The 17835-nt window shown below is 37.5% G+C and overlaps 1 protein-coding gene across 5 annotated transcripts in view; it reads right to left on the minus strand.

Annotated features, from left to right (window-relative positions):
- The window catches only part of NR3C2 (nuclear receptor subfamily 3 group C member 2), a 304628-nt gene that overhangs the window by 128305 nt on the left and 158488 nt on the right, over nucleotides 1-17835 (minus strand). For 3 of the 5 annotated variants that reach the window (XM_080671883.1, XM_080671880.1, XM_080671879.1), the window contains one exon: nucleotides 14425-14576. In XM_080671883.1, the coding sequence (XP_080528009.1) occupies nucleotides 14425-14576 (152 nt within the window). The remainder of the gene's footprint in view (nucleotides 1-14424; nucleotides 14577-17835) is intronic. The other 2 variants (XM_080671882.1, XM_080671881.1) reach the window with 1 other exon arrangement.

Consider the following 17835-nt stretch of genomic DNA (forward strand, 5'->3'; position numbering starts at 1 on the left):
AGCAATCTATAGATTCAATGCAATCCCTATTAAAATACCAATGGCATATTTCAAAGATCTAGAAAGAACTCTCCAAAAATTCATCTGGAATAAAAAAAGACCCCGAATAGCCACAACTATCCTGAGAAAGAAGAACAAAGTTGGAGGGATCACAATACCAGATATCAAGCTATATTACCAAGCCACAGTTCTCAAAACTGCCTGGTACTGGCACAAGAACAGACATATAGACCAATGGAACAGAAGAGAGAACCCAGAAATTGACCCAACCCATTATACTCAATATTTGACAAAGGAGGCAAGAGCATACAATGGAGTCAAAGCAGTCTCTTCAATAAATGGTGCTGGGAAATTTGGACAGATACATGCAAAAAAATGCAACTAGATCACCAACTTACACCATACAGAAAAACAAACTCAAAATGGCTAAAGGACTTGAATTTAAGATGGGAAACCATAAAAATCCTACAAGACTCCATAGGCAGCAAAATAGAAGACATATGTCATAGCAGTATCTTTACAGACACAGCTCCTAGGGCAAGAGAGACTAAGGAGAAAATAAACAAATGGGACTACATCAAAATAAAAAGCTTCTGCATAGCAAAAGAAACCATCAACAAAACAATAAGAAAGTTCACTGCATGGGAGAACATATTTGCCAATGATATTTCCAATAAGGGTTTAATCTCCAAAATTTACAGAGAACTCATACAACTTAACAAAAGGAAGATAAACAATCCAATCAAAAAAATGGGCAAAGGATCTAGATAGACACTTTTTGAAAGAAGACATACAGAAGGCCGAGAGACATGAAAACATGCTCAAAGTCACCAATCATCCAAGAGATGCAAATCAAAACAACAATGAGATACCATCTCACACCTGTCAGAATGGCTATCATAAATCAACAAACGACAAGTGCTGGCAAGGATGCGGAGAAAAAGGAACACTCCTGCACTGCTGGTGGGAATGCAGACTGGTTCAGCCACTGTGGAAGACAGTAAGGAGTTTCCTCAAAAAGTTGAGAATGGAACTCCCATTTGACCCAATAACCCCACATCTGGGACTATATCCCAAGAAACCAGAAACATCAATCAGAAAAGATATATGCACCCTATGTTCATAGCAGCCCATCAGCAGATGAGTGAATTAAAAAGCTATGGTACATCTACACAATGGAATACTATGCCGCTATAAAAAAGAAGGAACTTTTACCATTTGCAAAAGCATGGATGGAACTGGAGAGCATTATGCTAAATGAAATAAGCCAGTCGGAGAAAGATAAATATCACATAATCTCACTCATATGTGGGATATAATGATCAACATAATTTGATGATCAAGAATAGACCCAGAGACAAATGGCAGGGGAGGGGGGTTAGAGAGCAACCTAAGGACTTGTATGCATGCATATTAGCATAACCAATGGACACAGACACTGGGGCGGTGGGGGCTTGCCCGGGTGGGAATGACTGGGGAGGGGGGTGTCAGGGAAAAAGGAGACATATATAAAACTGTAGACAATAAAAAATAAATAAAAAAGAAATGGAATTATGATCTATTTCACATGATGATAAATTTTGTTATGTGATCAATAGGATCAAACAGTAGGAAGACTATCTTGTGTTTCACTTGTGTCATATAGGTAAGTCATTGCCTGCGATTGATTTCATAATTAGTCATTCAATAAGAATGAGTAGGTATATGCAACATGTTCTAGAAACCTGAGTGTAAGAAAATGGCTGGTGTCCCTATTTCAAATGATGTGAAAGAAAGCAGAAGGCCCTTTTCATAATTCTGTATGCAGCAATTTCTATTTTAAAAGAGACTGATCTACAGTAGGCAGCATAATTATTCACAAGCACAACCTCTCTGCACAATAACATTCTCTTTAAGTAACTGCTTTTCCCAAAACAAATTATCTGTAACTTATAGTAGAATGATGTCCTAATGCAATAACTAAAGGAAAACTATTTTATTCTCGTGTTGTTACATGTTAAAAAGTGTTCATTAATGTCTCAGCTTAAATCTTAAACATATCTCAGTAACTGTAAAAAGATTTAATATAGGGTTGATTTTTAAAAATTTGTTATTGAAAGTACCACAGAGACAAGTATCTGAAACAATATAGTTCTGTAGTCCAGTTAGCAAGTGAGAATCTTCAAAAAATCGTAATCATGTACGTGAAGGATAGTTAATTAAAAAATTTTAAAGGGAAAGTTGTTTTAAGCAATTTCATATATAAAAATTTAATATTTCCATAATTATTTCTCCATAGTGTTTATTATTAATGCCAATTAATGCTATTTAAAAATTACTAATTGTTTTTACATTGTAATTTCCAGTCATATTGGATAGAAGGAAGGAAGGATGGAAGGGAGGGAGGGAGGGAGGGAGGGAGGGAGAGAGGGAGGGAAGGAAGATGGGACAAGAGAGAAAATTAGTATTTATGCAATAAGCTATGGTAAAGATAAAACATAAAGTGTCCTCTGCTTTGCTACATAAATGAAGAAACAGACATTTCTGTTAAGTTTATGATGGGCTCCCCTCGCTACTGGAAGGACAATTTGCTTGATTTTTTCAAGTAATTTAAAAATTACTTTAATTTTCTGATTTTTTTTATAAATGGTGAGTTAATGGCTCAATAGAGGTCAATTTTTGCTGCTAAAATAATTTCTTTTTCCTTCCCATCCCTTCCCTGTGAGTCACAACTATAAATTACAACTAGGTCTAATACAGAAAATAGCTACCAGTACTTGAAAACTCCAATTTTCTGCATAGTAAACTGAGTTCAGCAGTGAGACTCTGTAAAAAGGGAAATCTTTCCTGGTTCCATTTCATTTTTCTGCAACTTGTACTGCTTCGCTGAAAAAGCTGAAGTTAATTCCTAAGGCTCAATGTGATTATTTCTGCTTTACAGCTAATTTTCAAGATGCAGTATATGATTTAAAAAAAACAAAACTTATACTGCTTGAAATGAAGTAAGGGGTGGTCTGTGGAATCCCTGTGCCTTCTCGTTGCTGGGAATGGACTGAAGCACACACACCCAGTGTCTCCTACATAGCAAGCACTCAACACATGTTTCTAGAATTGAATGAAGGTGCCTGGTTTCTGTCTGATTCTACCCTATGGTCACCTGTGGGGCATTTTCCTCCCATTTTCAATGACTACTTCATACCTATTCGTCTCTGGCCCTGCCGGTTCCTTGGCTCTTCATTTGTCTTTTCAGCACCTGTTCTGGATTGATTCTCCAAGTTCTGGACCTGAATTTTTAGGTGTCAGTGACATCTTGTCTATTATGCTTTTTTTTGTGTGAAACGATTGTCAAATTAGGCAAAAGTCAGTTATCTCAATATTTGAGATGTAACATAAATACTTTTATTTTATTTTAAGTCTCACCAATTATAGTGTCTAAAGCTCTTCAAATACATCTAAATCCTCAAAGTCAGAAGTACATTTAATTTTAAAAATGGAAAGGGAAAGTTGCTTGAAGGAATTTTTTACCCAATTCTATTTAATAGTGGTGTTTAATAATTTCTTCATCTCTTCTTCTTTAAAAACAGTGCTTTTTAAGGTTTCTAATTAATGGCTATTAATACTTTTCATTCTTATTCTCTTTTTGGAATGCAACTTCAGTTCATATTGGTTAGTAAAAAACAAAACCATGATTACTTATGTAATGTGAGCAATATCAAATTGCTGAGTCTGGTTCAACTGGGAAAATGCTATGATGCAGGCTAGATGAAAAACAATCAACCTAGACTCATTCTGCACTGGTTTTCCAATTAAGTCCTTCACCAAGATTGGGAGGGTAAGAGAATATAGCGTATTTGAAAAATCTTGGTACAGTTAATTAAAAAAAGAAGAAAGTAAAAAGTAGTTCTGACCTTCCAAATTATTTAAGATGCAGGAGAAGTGTGAAAACTGTCTTTGTTCTTTGTCTGGTTATGTTTTCAGGCAGATTGAAGGTTTCCCCATCGCAGCCCTTTGGTATAGTACTCATGCACGATATACACCTGCCTAAACCAGGAAGGAGGAGGTCAAAATTCCAAGCCTGGCCTAAAATAATATAAGCTTGCCTTTAATATTTACTGTGTGTTTTTTTTTTCAAATCAAATATTTAACATGTACATAAGGTAGCTACAGTTTAAATTTTCCACATTTTCTTGAGAATAAATGCATATTGATCACATTACTTCCTAAAAAGGGGAAAATTCTTTTAAAAATATAATGTTTGTAAAGTAATCCCTTATCGTTTATAAAGCAGTTCAAATGTATGGGTACAACTTTTTGGCCTCTTAACTCTGAGAGGTGGATTGAGCTGATACTTTTAAGATTTCTTTTTGTGTATCAAAGTGGGAACAGACATTCAATTATTTGCTTGAAGTCTCAGAGTGGGCAGAGTCATTCTGGACTAAAGTCCAGGATGTCTGACCCCCAAGGCCAATTCTCTCTCTACTCACACTATACTCTACATAAAATGACTTTAGAACCTATGTTGCTGATGCTCTTTATATGGTTTCTTACTAGAAAATTCTTACAGTAAGTGTTAAATTGTTGGGAAATATCCATGAAGCCTTTCACTAAAATGTTAGCAGGTAGTCAGTATGGCTTCTAAGATGGTGGAGTGACTCTCCCAACTCAAGTCCTGGTTCTTCCTTCCAAATTTGAGAAGAAAATGAAAATATAAGAAGGGATTAGGAGGGAGGAAGAAGTATTTACTTCTTTTTCACCAAACTATATAGTTTTAATTCTACTAAAACGAATACAATTTAATGGGCCTGTACTTTATTTATGGTGCTATATGTAAGTATGAATTTATATTAAACTTCTTAAGAAAACTCTCACCCCATTGACTCCTCAGCTAAGTTGCTATAAGTGACTTCAATTCTTATTGACAGTTATGATATTCCTTCCAGATTTATATTATTTAACCTTTTGTTTTATTTCATTTGCTTTACTTCATGTTTCTACCATTAGAAAAACAAAACATTTCTGCAAAGATGCATTGGGTTGTCAAATGCCAGTGATTTAATGGAGCCTTAGCCTTCTACCTGTCTGGAGAAAACGCATTTCTCACTCTTTCTTGGGGATGGCTCCTTGCTCTGTGGGGTATAAGAGCTCACTATTAATTAGCAGCACAGCTCACACAGGAAGGTGATGCGTTTGTAAACGCAACATTATCCCCTTTGGAGAACCTATCTCCACAGTCTCGACAGTCCTGAACTCTGTTCCTCGTCTGCATCCTGAAAGTTCTCTGTTAGAGCCCCCTCATTCTCCAAAACTAACCCAGGCCTGCCAATTCTTGCTCCTCTCAGTCAGGCCTCCCACTCGATTGTAACCAGGCCGGCCCTTTCTCCCATCTCTCATGCAGCATCCCGCCCCAACTGTCTCCTCCTTCTCTAGGGGGCCCCTGCTGTGAGCCCCTGCACAGCACCAAGGGACAGAAATACCGCCTAAGCCACTGTGTCCAATCTTTCCACTGTATAGAACCTTATAAAAAGATTGGCTGTGTTTAAGAGAAGGGCTGAGATTTCTCATTCCATTATGAGGACCTTACACACTCTGCCCCCAGTGTCTTTGTTCAGAGACGTCCTCTGCCTCTGGCCACAGGCCAGCTCTAGCCAGGCCAGGCTTTCACTGAACTGGGCCTGCTTTAGCCTGTGGACGCAGGTTCGGGCCTCCCCTTCCCATTTCTCCTACGTGCCTCCTCCTCCTCCACGCTCCAGGGCTCTATCTTGGCATTTGATTGCAGTCAGCTTAGTGATTTTCATTTTTGGTGTCAAATCACTCTCAAGAGGATCAAATCCTATAAAGTGCATGATCTGATCCTAATTACACTAGAAGTACAAAAGTCACGAGAGCAACATTTGGCATGAGGTAGACAGCAAAAGCTGAAGAGTTAGTAGCTTTCAGGTTTGTCTGAGGCAGGCCATTCTTGCAATGGTCCTCTGAGCCTGATACGCTCTATCTAATTTTTATCACACACAGGAAATGAAACACGGGAAGATAAAAGTTTTAAATACAGCTTAAATTAATATCAAGATGTTAAAGATGGTAATGGTAATATTTAAAAAATATGGAGTTCATCCCTTAAGAAAAAAATAGAGACTAACCAATTTCTTTCCCATTAGGGCCACAGAAATTTGAATTAGAGTTTTAAGTTGGAATGGCTAGAAGTTAATTATTTAGAGTATAGGGGGATAACTGCTAAATTATAATGTGTTCTTCATAAGTTAAAAAGGTAGAGATGTTGCCCTACTTTTTGATGGGTAAAAATGGTTGGGATTTGATATGACTCTGTGAGAGGCAGTGTGGCTTATGTGTTAAGTACACAGAGTCAGAATTCCTGGGCTTCTTGTGTTCAAATCCCAGCTCTGCCACTTCCTTCGACCCAGGTGACCTTAGACTAGTTTTACACATCTCAGATGACTGATCTCTAACATAAGGATAGATAATAATCCTAGCTATTCCACAGAATTATTATGAGGAATAAAATGAGCATATACAAAGTTCTTAGCATAATGAGCCCAAAAATAAATACTCATTTACAAATATTGCTATTAATTTTAAGTGGTAAAGAGTCTAGTATCAACCCTTGTAAAAAATAGTCCATGTTTCCCTTGCCACAAAAACTGCTTAGAGAGTTCAGATTGAAAGATATTACCTTCTAAAATTCACAAAACGTTCAGTTTTAAGAAGGCCGTTATGAGGAATAAATGAGATAAAGCATGGAGTACTTGGCAGTGTCTGGCATCTAGTAAATGCTCAATAAACAGCAGCTATTAGTAGAGGAGCAAGTGAGTCACTGAATAAAACACTTTTTCAGCTCTGCTCCTTAAGATAAACAAATTATTCCATTAGTACCAGAGAGACTTACTTTTAAAATTTCAGGTTATAATGCCCATGGAAAGAACAGGAACATTAAACACACAGTAGCTCATGAACATTTTCTTATCAACAGACAATCCCCTAAACCGGTTTGTAAGAACACTGTAGGTCAGGTGACTGGTCATTGTCTTGGGTTTGGCTGCTAGAAAGCTAACAGCCAAGTCAGTGGCCAGTCTCTGTAAAGGTCTCGGAGCATTTATTCTCTGTCATCCCTGTTCCTGGCTCTCTATTTCTTTCTTGCTCCCTTTGCTTGTTTTTCATATCACTTATGTTAAATTTCATTTTGACTCACGTAAAGCTGTTGACTGCTTTTGGATTTTTTTATGGGTTGTAAATAAACACGTATACATGGGGAGTAACTCTGAAAAGTATGTACCGTGCTTCTAATTTATACTTTTCAAGTTTGCTATGTGAAGTGTATCTTAAGTTAAAAATTTAAGCTACAAGAAGCTCTCTTTGGGTAATGTCTACTTATGTTTGGCCCAAATGTCCCTACTTCAAATCAAATGATATTTTCTACTTCAGAGAAACAGTGACAGAAATGAGGGTGAACCTCATCCATATATGTAAATAGTTATCAAACAGTCATTCAATCGGTGTTGTATGAGCACCCGTTACATGCTTCCATCAGTTTGGTTGCGGGCACCGGACTGGCTAAGATTCAACAACAATCAAAGCTTAATGAAGAATAAAGACCAAAAGCTGGGATTGGAAATTCCACAGATGCAATACTGTCTGAACTCCAGCTAAACTAGGAATAACCAGACCAACTAACTAAGACTTTTCTGTGTGCAACTTGGAGAAGGAAAGAAAGATTATTCACACATGGAACACCTGCACACGCATACACACAGTGTTCTAGATATATGTCCTCTAAGCTTCTAACCTTGTCTCTTAAATACCCATTTCTTGGGCAAACACATCTACTCTCATGGATGATGATTCCAAAATCTTTCTTTTCAATCTCGCCTTACTCCCCCTGCTTCAGAATCGCATATCCAACTTCCTGTTAGACACACTTGACTGTCCTATAGACACTTCAAATGCATTGTACCTAAACCAAATCTCATCTGAATCCCTTGATCTTGGCAATGTTTTTTTCCTCCTGTAGAACTTTTCACCTTTTCATAGCAACATGAGTAACTCTTTTCTTATGCTTAATATTTCCACCACCCCTCACTAGAATGTAAGGCTCCACCAGAGCAGAAATCTTGGTCTATTTTTTTCACTTGATTTTCTCCCAAGATGTCCCTAAATCTGCCTAGAATGGTGTCTGGCATTTATTCAGGAGACACTGAATAAATGTTTGCTGAATAAAAGAACCTTTGCTCCCATGCCCCCAGAGTTGCTCCCATTCCAGTCTTCCTAATCTTAGCAAAGACCTCAGCAGCCAAGCCTGGGGAATCTTCCTAGATTTTTTGCTTCTTCACTTTCAATCCAGAACTGCAAATGATACTTCGCAGATAGTCTTATTCACTGTCTCCCCTCTTTTCTACCTGGACATCTCTTCCCCAAATGATTTAAAACAGCCCCTATAGATGAGCATACTCCATGCAGTCAGATATTAAATGCAAAGTGGAGTTTACCATTCTGCTGCATGAAAAATTCAGAGGTTATGTTTTGCCAAGAGTCCGGGACCTGGACCCCAGCTGTACCTTTGGCCTCATCTTCTGTCACCTCACACTGCAAATTTTCACCGTAGAAACATGAAGTTGCTTCCAGTGCCCTGTGCAGACAACCTGTCCTTATTTCTCTCAGCACTGCCAATTCTAATCTCAAGATTCAGTTTGGGGGTCAATTCTTTAAGAAGCCTTCCTTGACCTTCCAGGTTGGCTTAAATGTCATGGCTCTGCATGTTCCCATAGTAACCAACCGAAGGGTTATAAAAATTCTGGGCAATAATTTGCAATGAACACTATAGCCTTATGCCTATGTAGGGAGGAAAGGAGTGCTCGTGAAAACGATAGTTTTAATCTATTGGGTAGGTATATGTTTAGGCTCTGATGGTAAGTAATTAGAAAGAATCGGGTTACCTGGTTCCTACATTCTGGTAAAGAAAAAAATACTTAATCTTTAAAGTGTTTCGTGAGAAAAATGTAACCCAGAACAGCCTTTGGTTTCCATCTCTGACTCAGCAGCTCTGCAGCAGTGACAATGGACTTCGACGTCCATTAGCGTCTGATACATGGTTCAGGGGAACACTAAGGGCTGGATCATATCATAAAGCAAAGACATCTATTAATATACATTAAGTTATTTCCTTGCTTTATCATTTCCTGAATTTTACATTGCAAATTAGAAAGGGTTGGCTATATTTCAATTATTATACAACCCCATGCAACTTAGCCTGTGTCCACTGAATTTAAGTTCTCCTATTTGCAGCACAATTGTTCTGTCAGTCCCCCACACCTCCCACGTGCTCACACTCCTTTTATCACGGGCACACACAGCATTGATAGGATAACTGGGGTGTATGACATGGTGAGATGCATTTCCCTGGGCCTTTTCAGTTGACTCATTAACTTTAGAAAAGCAAAGAAAACTATTCACTTACCATTACATTTTCTTAAAAACATTTTCCCCATGGAATAATCAATCTATAATGTAAAGATTTTTTTAGCCTATATGCTATGAACTACATGCAAAAGGAATGAGGTACAGGATCACAGACTGGTTGTCTTAAACTACCACCTCTATGTGAGGAACTCTGAGATTGATCTACAATTATATGTTTTAAAGCAATTTCATTTCAGGAAGTAGATTCATAAGTCTCTTACTTATAGGGAAATGTCAGAGTTGGAAACTTACATGCTACAATTTGGCTGACCTTAACAAGCTCTGGCCTCTTTAATCTAACAAGTCTGCTTACAAACATACACATACAGTTGACTTTACATAATAATGAACTCTTTTCTTTTACAGCCTTATAACTCTTCAATGATTTGTGGTGGCTGTGTCTTCCATATACAGCTTATATACTGACTATCCCAAAAGGAAATTAGGTTATAAAATAGTGTGCTGAATGTCGTCAGCTCTGTTCACTGAGGGATCACAAAGTAAAATACACATGAGGTGAAACACATGGCAATTTTCAGCTGGAGAAAGACTGAGACAGTAAAAACTCAAGACTAGAATTACATGTTACAGATTAGAAGTCAAAGGGTTTGCATAAATTCTAGGGGCAGCTTCATTGCTCATTTACTGATTTTTTTGGGGGAGAAGTCATTTAGTCTTGATTGTTTTATGCCACAACCTCAAAGGGTGGCTGTATGGACAAAATAACATATTACAGGAAAATGAAAATCTAATGAAGAAAAAATGAAGGGCTTACAAGTGAAGATCCAATAGTGCAAAATTACTGTGTCATTTACAGGATCTCTCTGCACAGACATGACCAGAAAACTAGCATTGTTTTTCTTAGAAAATAATAAAGATCTAATACTTCAAATTCACAACTGTAAAATCTGCCCATTTTTTCATGTAACTTTTCATAGCATTATTAAGATAGGGAAATACTACTTTTCCCATTTACATACAAAGAAACAGAGACCCAGATAAATTAAATAACTTGCCTTAATATCACACCTAGTGAGTGGCAGAACCGGAAATTAAAACTAAGTCTTCTGACCCTAAAGCCAGTTCAGTTTCCACCACAAAGGAGAACTCAATTTAATAATAATACACACACACACACACACACACACACACACACACACACACACACTTTTTTGCAGATAAAAAAAGGTCCTGACAAAACTTCAAGGCAAATAAGCAGGTAAAAATTTAAAAGATTACAAACTTCCATTTATAAGGTACAATAACATGGCTTTTAACTGACACTATTGGCAAATGTATTCTAATGAGACTTCTGAGTATTTTTATATTAAATGCTTAAGAAGAAAAAACTAAGTACACATATACACTGAGTGGCCAGATTATTATGATCTCTGAACGCATAATAATCTGGCCACTCAGTGTATTTGCATCTCAAATGGGTACCAAAAGTATTCTAGATTTTTGCTGGAGATCAACCACCTATTTGCCCTGAGCTTTCTACCAGCCAGTGCAAAGGGGAAAACTGATCAGGTGCACGATTTATAGTATCTTTGATATCAAATAAATGAGGTACTCAAGAGAAGTACACTGAGTGGCCAGATTATTATGCGTTCAGAGATCATAATAATCTGGCCACTCAGTGTATATCCAATTAAACCGAACATATAACATAATTTACACTAAAAAAATGATTTGCAGTCTCCCTACACAGTCACCACTATGCTATTACCAAGCTTTACAGTGCTGCCCTTGGGCATAAGGCCTAAAGCCAATAAACTCAGAGCTCCAACTGTGATGTGCTCCCTCCTGTCTCCTCCCCCGTGGTTATTTCTGGTTCTGCCCTTGGTGGTGTTAGTTCCTTTCGGCTTCATTGGGCTCCCCTCATCTCTGCTCCCTGTACCTGCTGCTCCTTAGAATTCTCTGCTTTTGTAATCAGAGGAGTTTCAGGTTATCAAGGGAAAGCAGAAAAAAAAAACTTAGTAAATATTCAAACATTAAACATACATATACACATCTGTATATGTTATGTAGACACAGGCACACACACCCATGCATGCACAGAAAGTGTACCAAATTGTGTCTTCTCAATGCTTATATCACTTCCTTCATTACTATTAAGGAGGCATGAACAAATGATACATAGGTAGAATTTTCATGAACTTGAGAATTATGGAAAATAGAAATAACAGATTATGAGATTTGGAGTTGTGAAACTTTAGGTTGAGTCTAGGTTAGGAGTCATAACACTAAGACGGCTTTAAGTTTGGCCTTATGATTCTGAATAGATTAGTTGATTGCATCTTACCCCAAATGTGTTCATATGTAAAAGGGGAATAAACATTATATTCATAGATCACACTTTTGTGAAATTAGTGCCTCAAACTATATAAAGTATTAAAAAATGATTTGTTATTATTAAATCACAAAGGTAGCCATATTTTTCACATATTTATTCTCTCTCTGTCTCTCACAAACACAGAGACATACAAAATAAAACAGTAAGTTTATATTTAAAATATACAGAATTGTTTCATGCATGTCAGCCCTAAAATTCTAATTGCCAAATAAATAGTAAATAAGCTATATTAGTAAAAGTCTTAAGAGGCACTCATCAAGTTTCATTATCCATTACTAATCAGCTTTCCAATGCAGGAAAATGATGGACAATTAGGTTTTTCTATATTCATGTATACCTAAGTTCCAAAAATACTCTCTCCTCAGCTACTTCCATAGAAACTACTCAAAACAACAAAAACTAAGCCAAAAACTTCTAGAAAACCTTTGGCTTCAGAAGCAGACAAGGGCATATTCTGTAAATAATAGAAACTTGGGTTCTGATATGAAGGCCAACCTGTAGGCAGCATAACACTGAGCTTCCCACTGAATATCTCCAAATGCCCTTCTTATATCACTTTATTTTTACATTTCACATTATTCTGTTCATAACTAGTGAGCCTAGGAGGGTGGTTCTTAAACTTGAAGGGGTGGGAGGAATTAGAAAGGTACCAGAGGTAAATGTCACCTGTTTATCTTCAACTGAACTATTCATATAGTTAAGAAAAAAGAGAGGAGGTGGGGGTGGGAAGCCTTCAAATATAAACTGATTTCAGTATTGTACAAATTAACTTTTCCCATTTCCTTGAAATCAGCCTCTGGTAACAGCACCCACCTTTTCCTAAGAGAAATGCCCTTCCCACACTCAGTCTAAGAAGGAAGTTCAAGTTGGCTGACTCCAGCCAGAACTAGCTTATTGGATCACTGCATTCCCCGGCCACAGTGATTACTTTCGAGTGGAGCATGTGAGTCAGGTTAAATTCAATAGGGGGTTTTATTAGAACTGCTGGGAATAGAAAACCTCTTTTTGATGGTGATCTGATGGCAGTCTCATCACAATGACAGAACTTGCATGAGGACACAGCAAGAGCGAAGTCCAGCAACGGAGAGAATGGGACTGAGTTTAATAGCCTGGCTTAAGACCATGGCTTGCCTGAAGCCACGCCTATATTAGGAAAAGTTGTATGGGACAATGAGTTTACGCTGGTGCTTAAGCCAGTTTGTGTTGAATTTTCTGTCCCTTGTTACCTAGAGACCATATATGGAGAAAGAAATATGGAACTCATATTACCGATTCAGTGCTGGTTTTAGGGACTTTTAAATACTTAATAAATAACGTAAAACCATGTAATATCAATTCAATAATGCAAAAGCAATCCAAGAATCAAATAAATAATTAATCAGTCAGCTTTTTCATCCTAGAATTAAGGATATTACCTTGTGGTCTCTCACAAAACAAAGGTGAAACAGTTGAGTCACTTATGCTTACATCTCCAAAGCATCCATTTATCTCTCAGAGAACTGCCCTGAGAAATAAACCTGCGGGAGTCTTAATGTTGAAACTCATTAGTGAAAATAAGTGTCAATTATACAATAATACTTTTACTAATAGCAAAAATTCTACACTTCGACTAGCCATAGCAGTCAACATTAATAAAACCATCTGGCCTAAGTCTGATGTTAATCAATTGCTTATAAGTGAGGGTGATGAAGGCAAAAATAAACTAAAAGTCTGTTTCTCCTTATGAAGTATAATTACTTGGATAGAAGAAAAACTCATTTTAAAAGAGGATTTCAAAATTTTCATTTAAGTAGCCATTTGGAAACCTTCAGTAGGAATAAAGGTAGGACTGAAACAGGGTCCTGGCATCTGAAGTAGCTGTGAAATGAAATCATTCTGCATCGAACACAACCTAAATTAGGGAAGTGATCCTCATATTAATGTTTTAATATGCTATAAACACACACACACACACACACACACACACAGTTGACCCTTGAACAACATGGTTTGAACTACACAGGTCCACTTATTTGTGGACTTTTTTTCCAATAAATATTATAAATGTATTTTCTCTTCTTTATGATTCCTTGACATTTTCTTTTGTCTAGCTTACTACACTGTAAAAATGCAGTATATAACATAAAAAAGATGTGTTAATTGACACATTTTTATGTTACTGGTAAAGTCAACAGTAGGCTATTAGTAATTATCTTTTGGGGAGTCAAAAGTTACACTGATTTTCAACTACACAGGGGGTCGGTGCCTTAAGCCCCACATTGTTCAAGAGTCAACTGTACAGAAATGCGGAAAAGGCAGAAATGATGTATTTTGTGTGTTCTTATTAAAAATGCTCTTTCAGATTATACAAATGAAATTTATGTCAGAATTATTTTTCTATGTCTCACTGAAAAACAGACCAAGACAAACAACCTACCACAAAAAAAAATTCATAATTTCAAATCATTCCCATTAAATATTGCTTGGTGGAAAATCTTCAGGTGGATTTTAGAGAAGGCATTATTACTATGTATTACTGACAGATCACATCAAAATACTGTTTGCATTATTTCCCAATGATGCTATAGAGTAAACTGCGCAAGTCTACACACTAGAGAAAAATGTGTAAAAGGAACACCCACATGAACATTTACCTTCCACTGCTCTTTTGAAGAACACTTTGCAGCTGCCACACGTTACTACTCCATAGTGGCAGCCTGAAGCCTCATCCCCACACACCAAACATATCTTGGAAGGTCTTGAGGATCCAGTAGAAACGCTTCGTAAAGTAGAGCTGGGGGAAGAAAGAAAGATTTAAATAACTATACTGTAATGGCACCTTTGATATGCTGAACAGCTTAGGTCAAACGTTATCATAAATCATGGTTCCATAAAAGAATTCAGTATGTACTGGTCACATACGAGGACTTACAGAATGAAGGTAAACTCTATCAGTGGAGTCATGCTATCAACCATTCTGTAGAGCAAAGCCTCTTCTCAGTATCAAGAAATATTAAATAACCACCATTTAAGTTGCTTTCTTCCTGTCCCTGTTTTCGAAAAAGTTTACCAAAAATTTGTATTCAAGGTGGGCAGGGAGAAGAAGAGTCTTGAGCTGAGTCATCATGAAAAGTATTTTTTGGCATCAAAGAACAATTATAATATTTCTCAACTCTCTTCACCCAGACTCACATTATATATCTCAATTATGCCAGGTTAAAAAAAATAAACACACAAAAAAACCAACTCCTCTTTCCAAAACAATTCACTAATTAAAATTAAAAAAAAATCTTGCTTCTACCACAAGCAATTTAACCCCTCCCTTGAAGCTTCTGCATTGTTTCCATATTACCTTACTTAGGTATATTCCAATTACCTCATTTTGCTTACTAGTTCAAAGGGACACAGTCAATATATTTTTAAAGCCATACATGGTAAATATCTCAGGTATCTTTCAAGTAACAAACTGATGGGTTCTGGGCAATGGTTTTGAGGGGCAAATTTAACCCTTTAAGCAGCAATCTGTATGAATATATTTTAAAAAGAAATATTTTATATATATATAATATATTATTGTGTTAGTTAATAGCACTGTCTGAACAAGACATTTTCAATTGTAATAAGGAATCAGTTCTGTGACAGTTTAGATGTGCATTGAGTAGGCAGAGAAGCTAATTTTGTTTTCATGCACAGTCTGCAAACATTTTTTGAAAATCTAGCTACCCATAGGTGCTGTGCAAAGTACTGAAAAAATAAACATATTTTTAAAAACCCAGGCTGTCCTCCAAGATAGTGAGGATGTGGACCAGTAGAGTCAGTGCCATGGTGTGGGGTAGTATGGTGGCACATGTGGGCTCAGCCTCCACGCCGGAAAGGGCGGGAACAGACTAGTCAGAGAGCATTTCCGGAAAGGTGACAGCAGCCCTGAGTTTCAAAGCAGCACCAGATGACAGCCAGACCAGGAAAGAGGGCAGAGGAAGCAGTAAGTGCGATGGCGCAGAGAAATTCTAGCTGGACATGCCCAGAAAACTCTGGGTGGATTGTTATGTCACCGCCTCCACCTTCCTGTAGGGCATTTGTGTCCGTGTGAACCAGCAGGCATGTGTTTAAAACAAAACAAAAAAACAAAACAAAAATCAAAGAAAATATACCAAAAGGATTGAATAGCTGTGATACGTTATTTCTGGTTTTCAGAAATATGTGATAATATTGCTGTGATAATTTAAAAAAACAACAACACAATTTTAAATGTTTGAACTCCAATCTCACTAGAAAAAGATGAAGGAACAAACTACTCAGCTGCTCAGAGCACTGTAGCGTGACCGGCTTTCTAGAAAATGACTTCTTAAATCAAGGGCTGAAACAATGTTCTCCAAGTTGTTTCTCCTTCTGAGAAAAGAGCTCTTTATTATTTTTATTACTGTCCTTTGACTTCTTTATGGCATTCAAAACATTCCATTTCAGCACCAGTGACTTCTTTACCATGTCAGCCAGTAAAACTCATTCCATACTCTGACTGACTCTCTTACGTTTCACAGGAAAACACGACTTTGTAAACATTCAAAATATAAGTTAAAATCATCATTAAAGTGTAATTGTGTGTTTTTTCACAACTACAAGCATACATGGGATTTGTATTTAACATTCTTGTGAGCCTTGGTTTTGGTCCTGATACTTAATAGTCTTCCCTTTAGTCTTTGGCACTCTTTCTTCTATTCAAACTCACTTACTTGGTGATCTCATTCATCTCAGCTCTAAAGACCATCAATATATCTTAGACTTCCAAATGTTTATCACCAGCCCAGACTCCTCCCTGGAATTTCAGACTCATTCATGCAACTGCCTGTTCGATGTTTTCGATATGCTTAACATGTGCACAACTTTGCTGACCTTTCTCTGCCTCCAAACCTGATCTTCCCACAGACTTGCTCAACTCAGTTAATGACAACTGTTATGGGATGAATTATGTCCTCTCTCAAATTCCTATCTTGAAGTCCTAGATCCTAGGAACTCAGAATGTGACCTTATTTGGGAATAGGGTCATAGCAGATACAATTAGTTAGTGACAATTAATTAATTAATGAAGTCATTCTGGAGTAGGGTGGATCCCTAATTCAATGTGACCGGTGTCCTTACTAAAAAGGGGCAATTGGGACACAGACACACACGCAGGGAGAATGCTATGTGAAGACGATGAAGGCAGAGATGAAGCCAGGGATGCTTTCACAAGCCAAGGATTGCCAGAAAACACCAGAAGCTAGCAGAGAGGCACAGAACAGATTTTCCATCACAGCCTTTCAGAAGGAACCAATTCAGCTGACACATTAACCTTGGACTTCTAGCCTCCAGAACTACAGAATAATGAATCTCCCTTGCTTAAGGCATCCAGTTTAGATTGTGGTATTTTGTTATGCAGCCCTAGAAAACTAATACAGCAACTTGGACTCATCCCTGACTCTCCTTTCTCTCACACTGCACATTCAATCTGTTATATTTAATCCACTTTACTCTCAGAATACATTCAGATTCATTTCACTTCCCACAATTTCCCCTGGTACTACTCTAGCCCAAACTATCAACACCTCCTAGCAGATTTTGTTTCTCATTGCCCCCTTTTCCCCCTGTAATAGAATGAACCTTATTCACTCATTTGCTCAAAACCACCCAAGGACTTTGCCTCACACTCAAAGCAGAAGTCAAAGTCATCTCTATGACCACAGGGCCACAATCTGGCCCCCGAGATGTCTCTGATCTCTTGCTTGCATATTGCACAGTGGCCTACTTACTAGCCTTCAAAACACAACACCTCAGAGCCTTTGCACTTGCAGACCCCCCCGCTCACGAGATATCTACACAACCCCCTCTCTCATCTCCTTCTGGGCTTCATCAAACAACACTTTCTCCATCAGGACTTCTTCACTGACCACTCTACTGACAGACCCCTTCCTTCCTCAGCTCTCCCTCTTCCACGTTCTGCTTTAGTTTCCTTCCTGGTGCATATCACCATCTCACATGTGGTATAGTTTACTTCTTGGGTTTTTTTTATTGTTGAC

This window comes from Plecotus auritus (assembly GCF_963455305.1).
Source record: "Plecotus auritus genome assembly, chromosome: 6".
NCBI classification, from domain to species: domain Eukaryota; kingdom Metazoa; phylum Chordata; class Mammalia; order Chiroptera; family Vespertilionidae; genus Plecotus; species Plecotus auritus.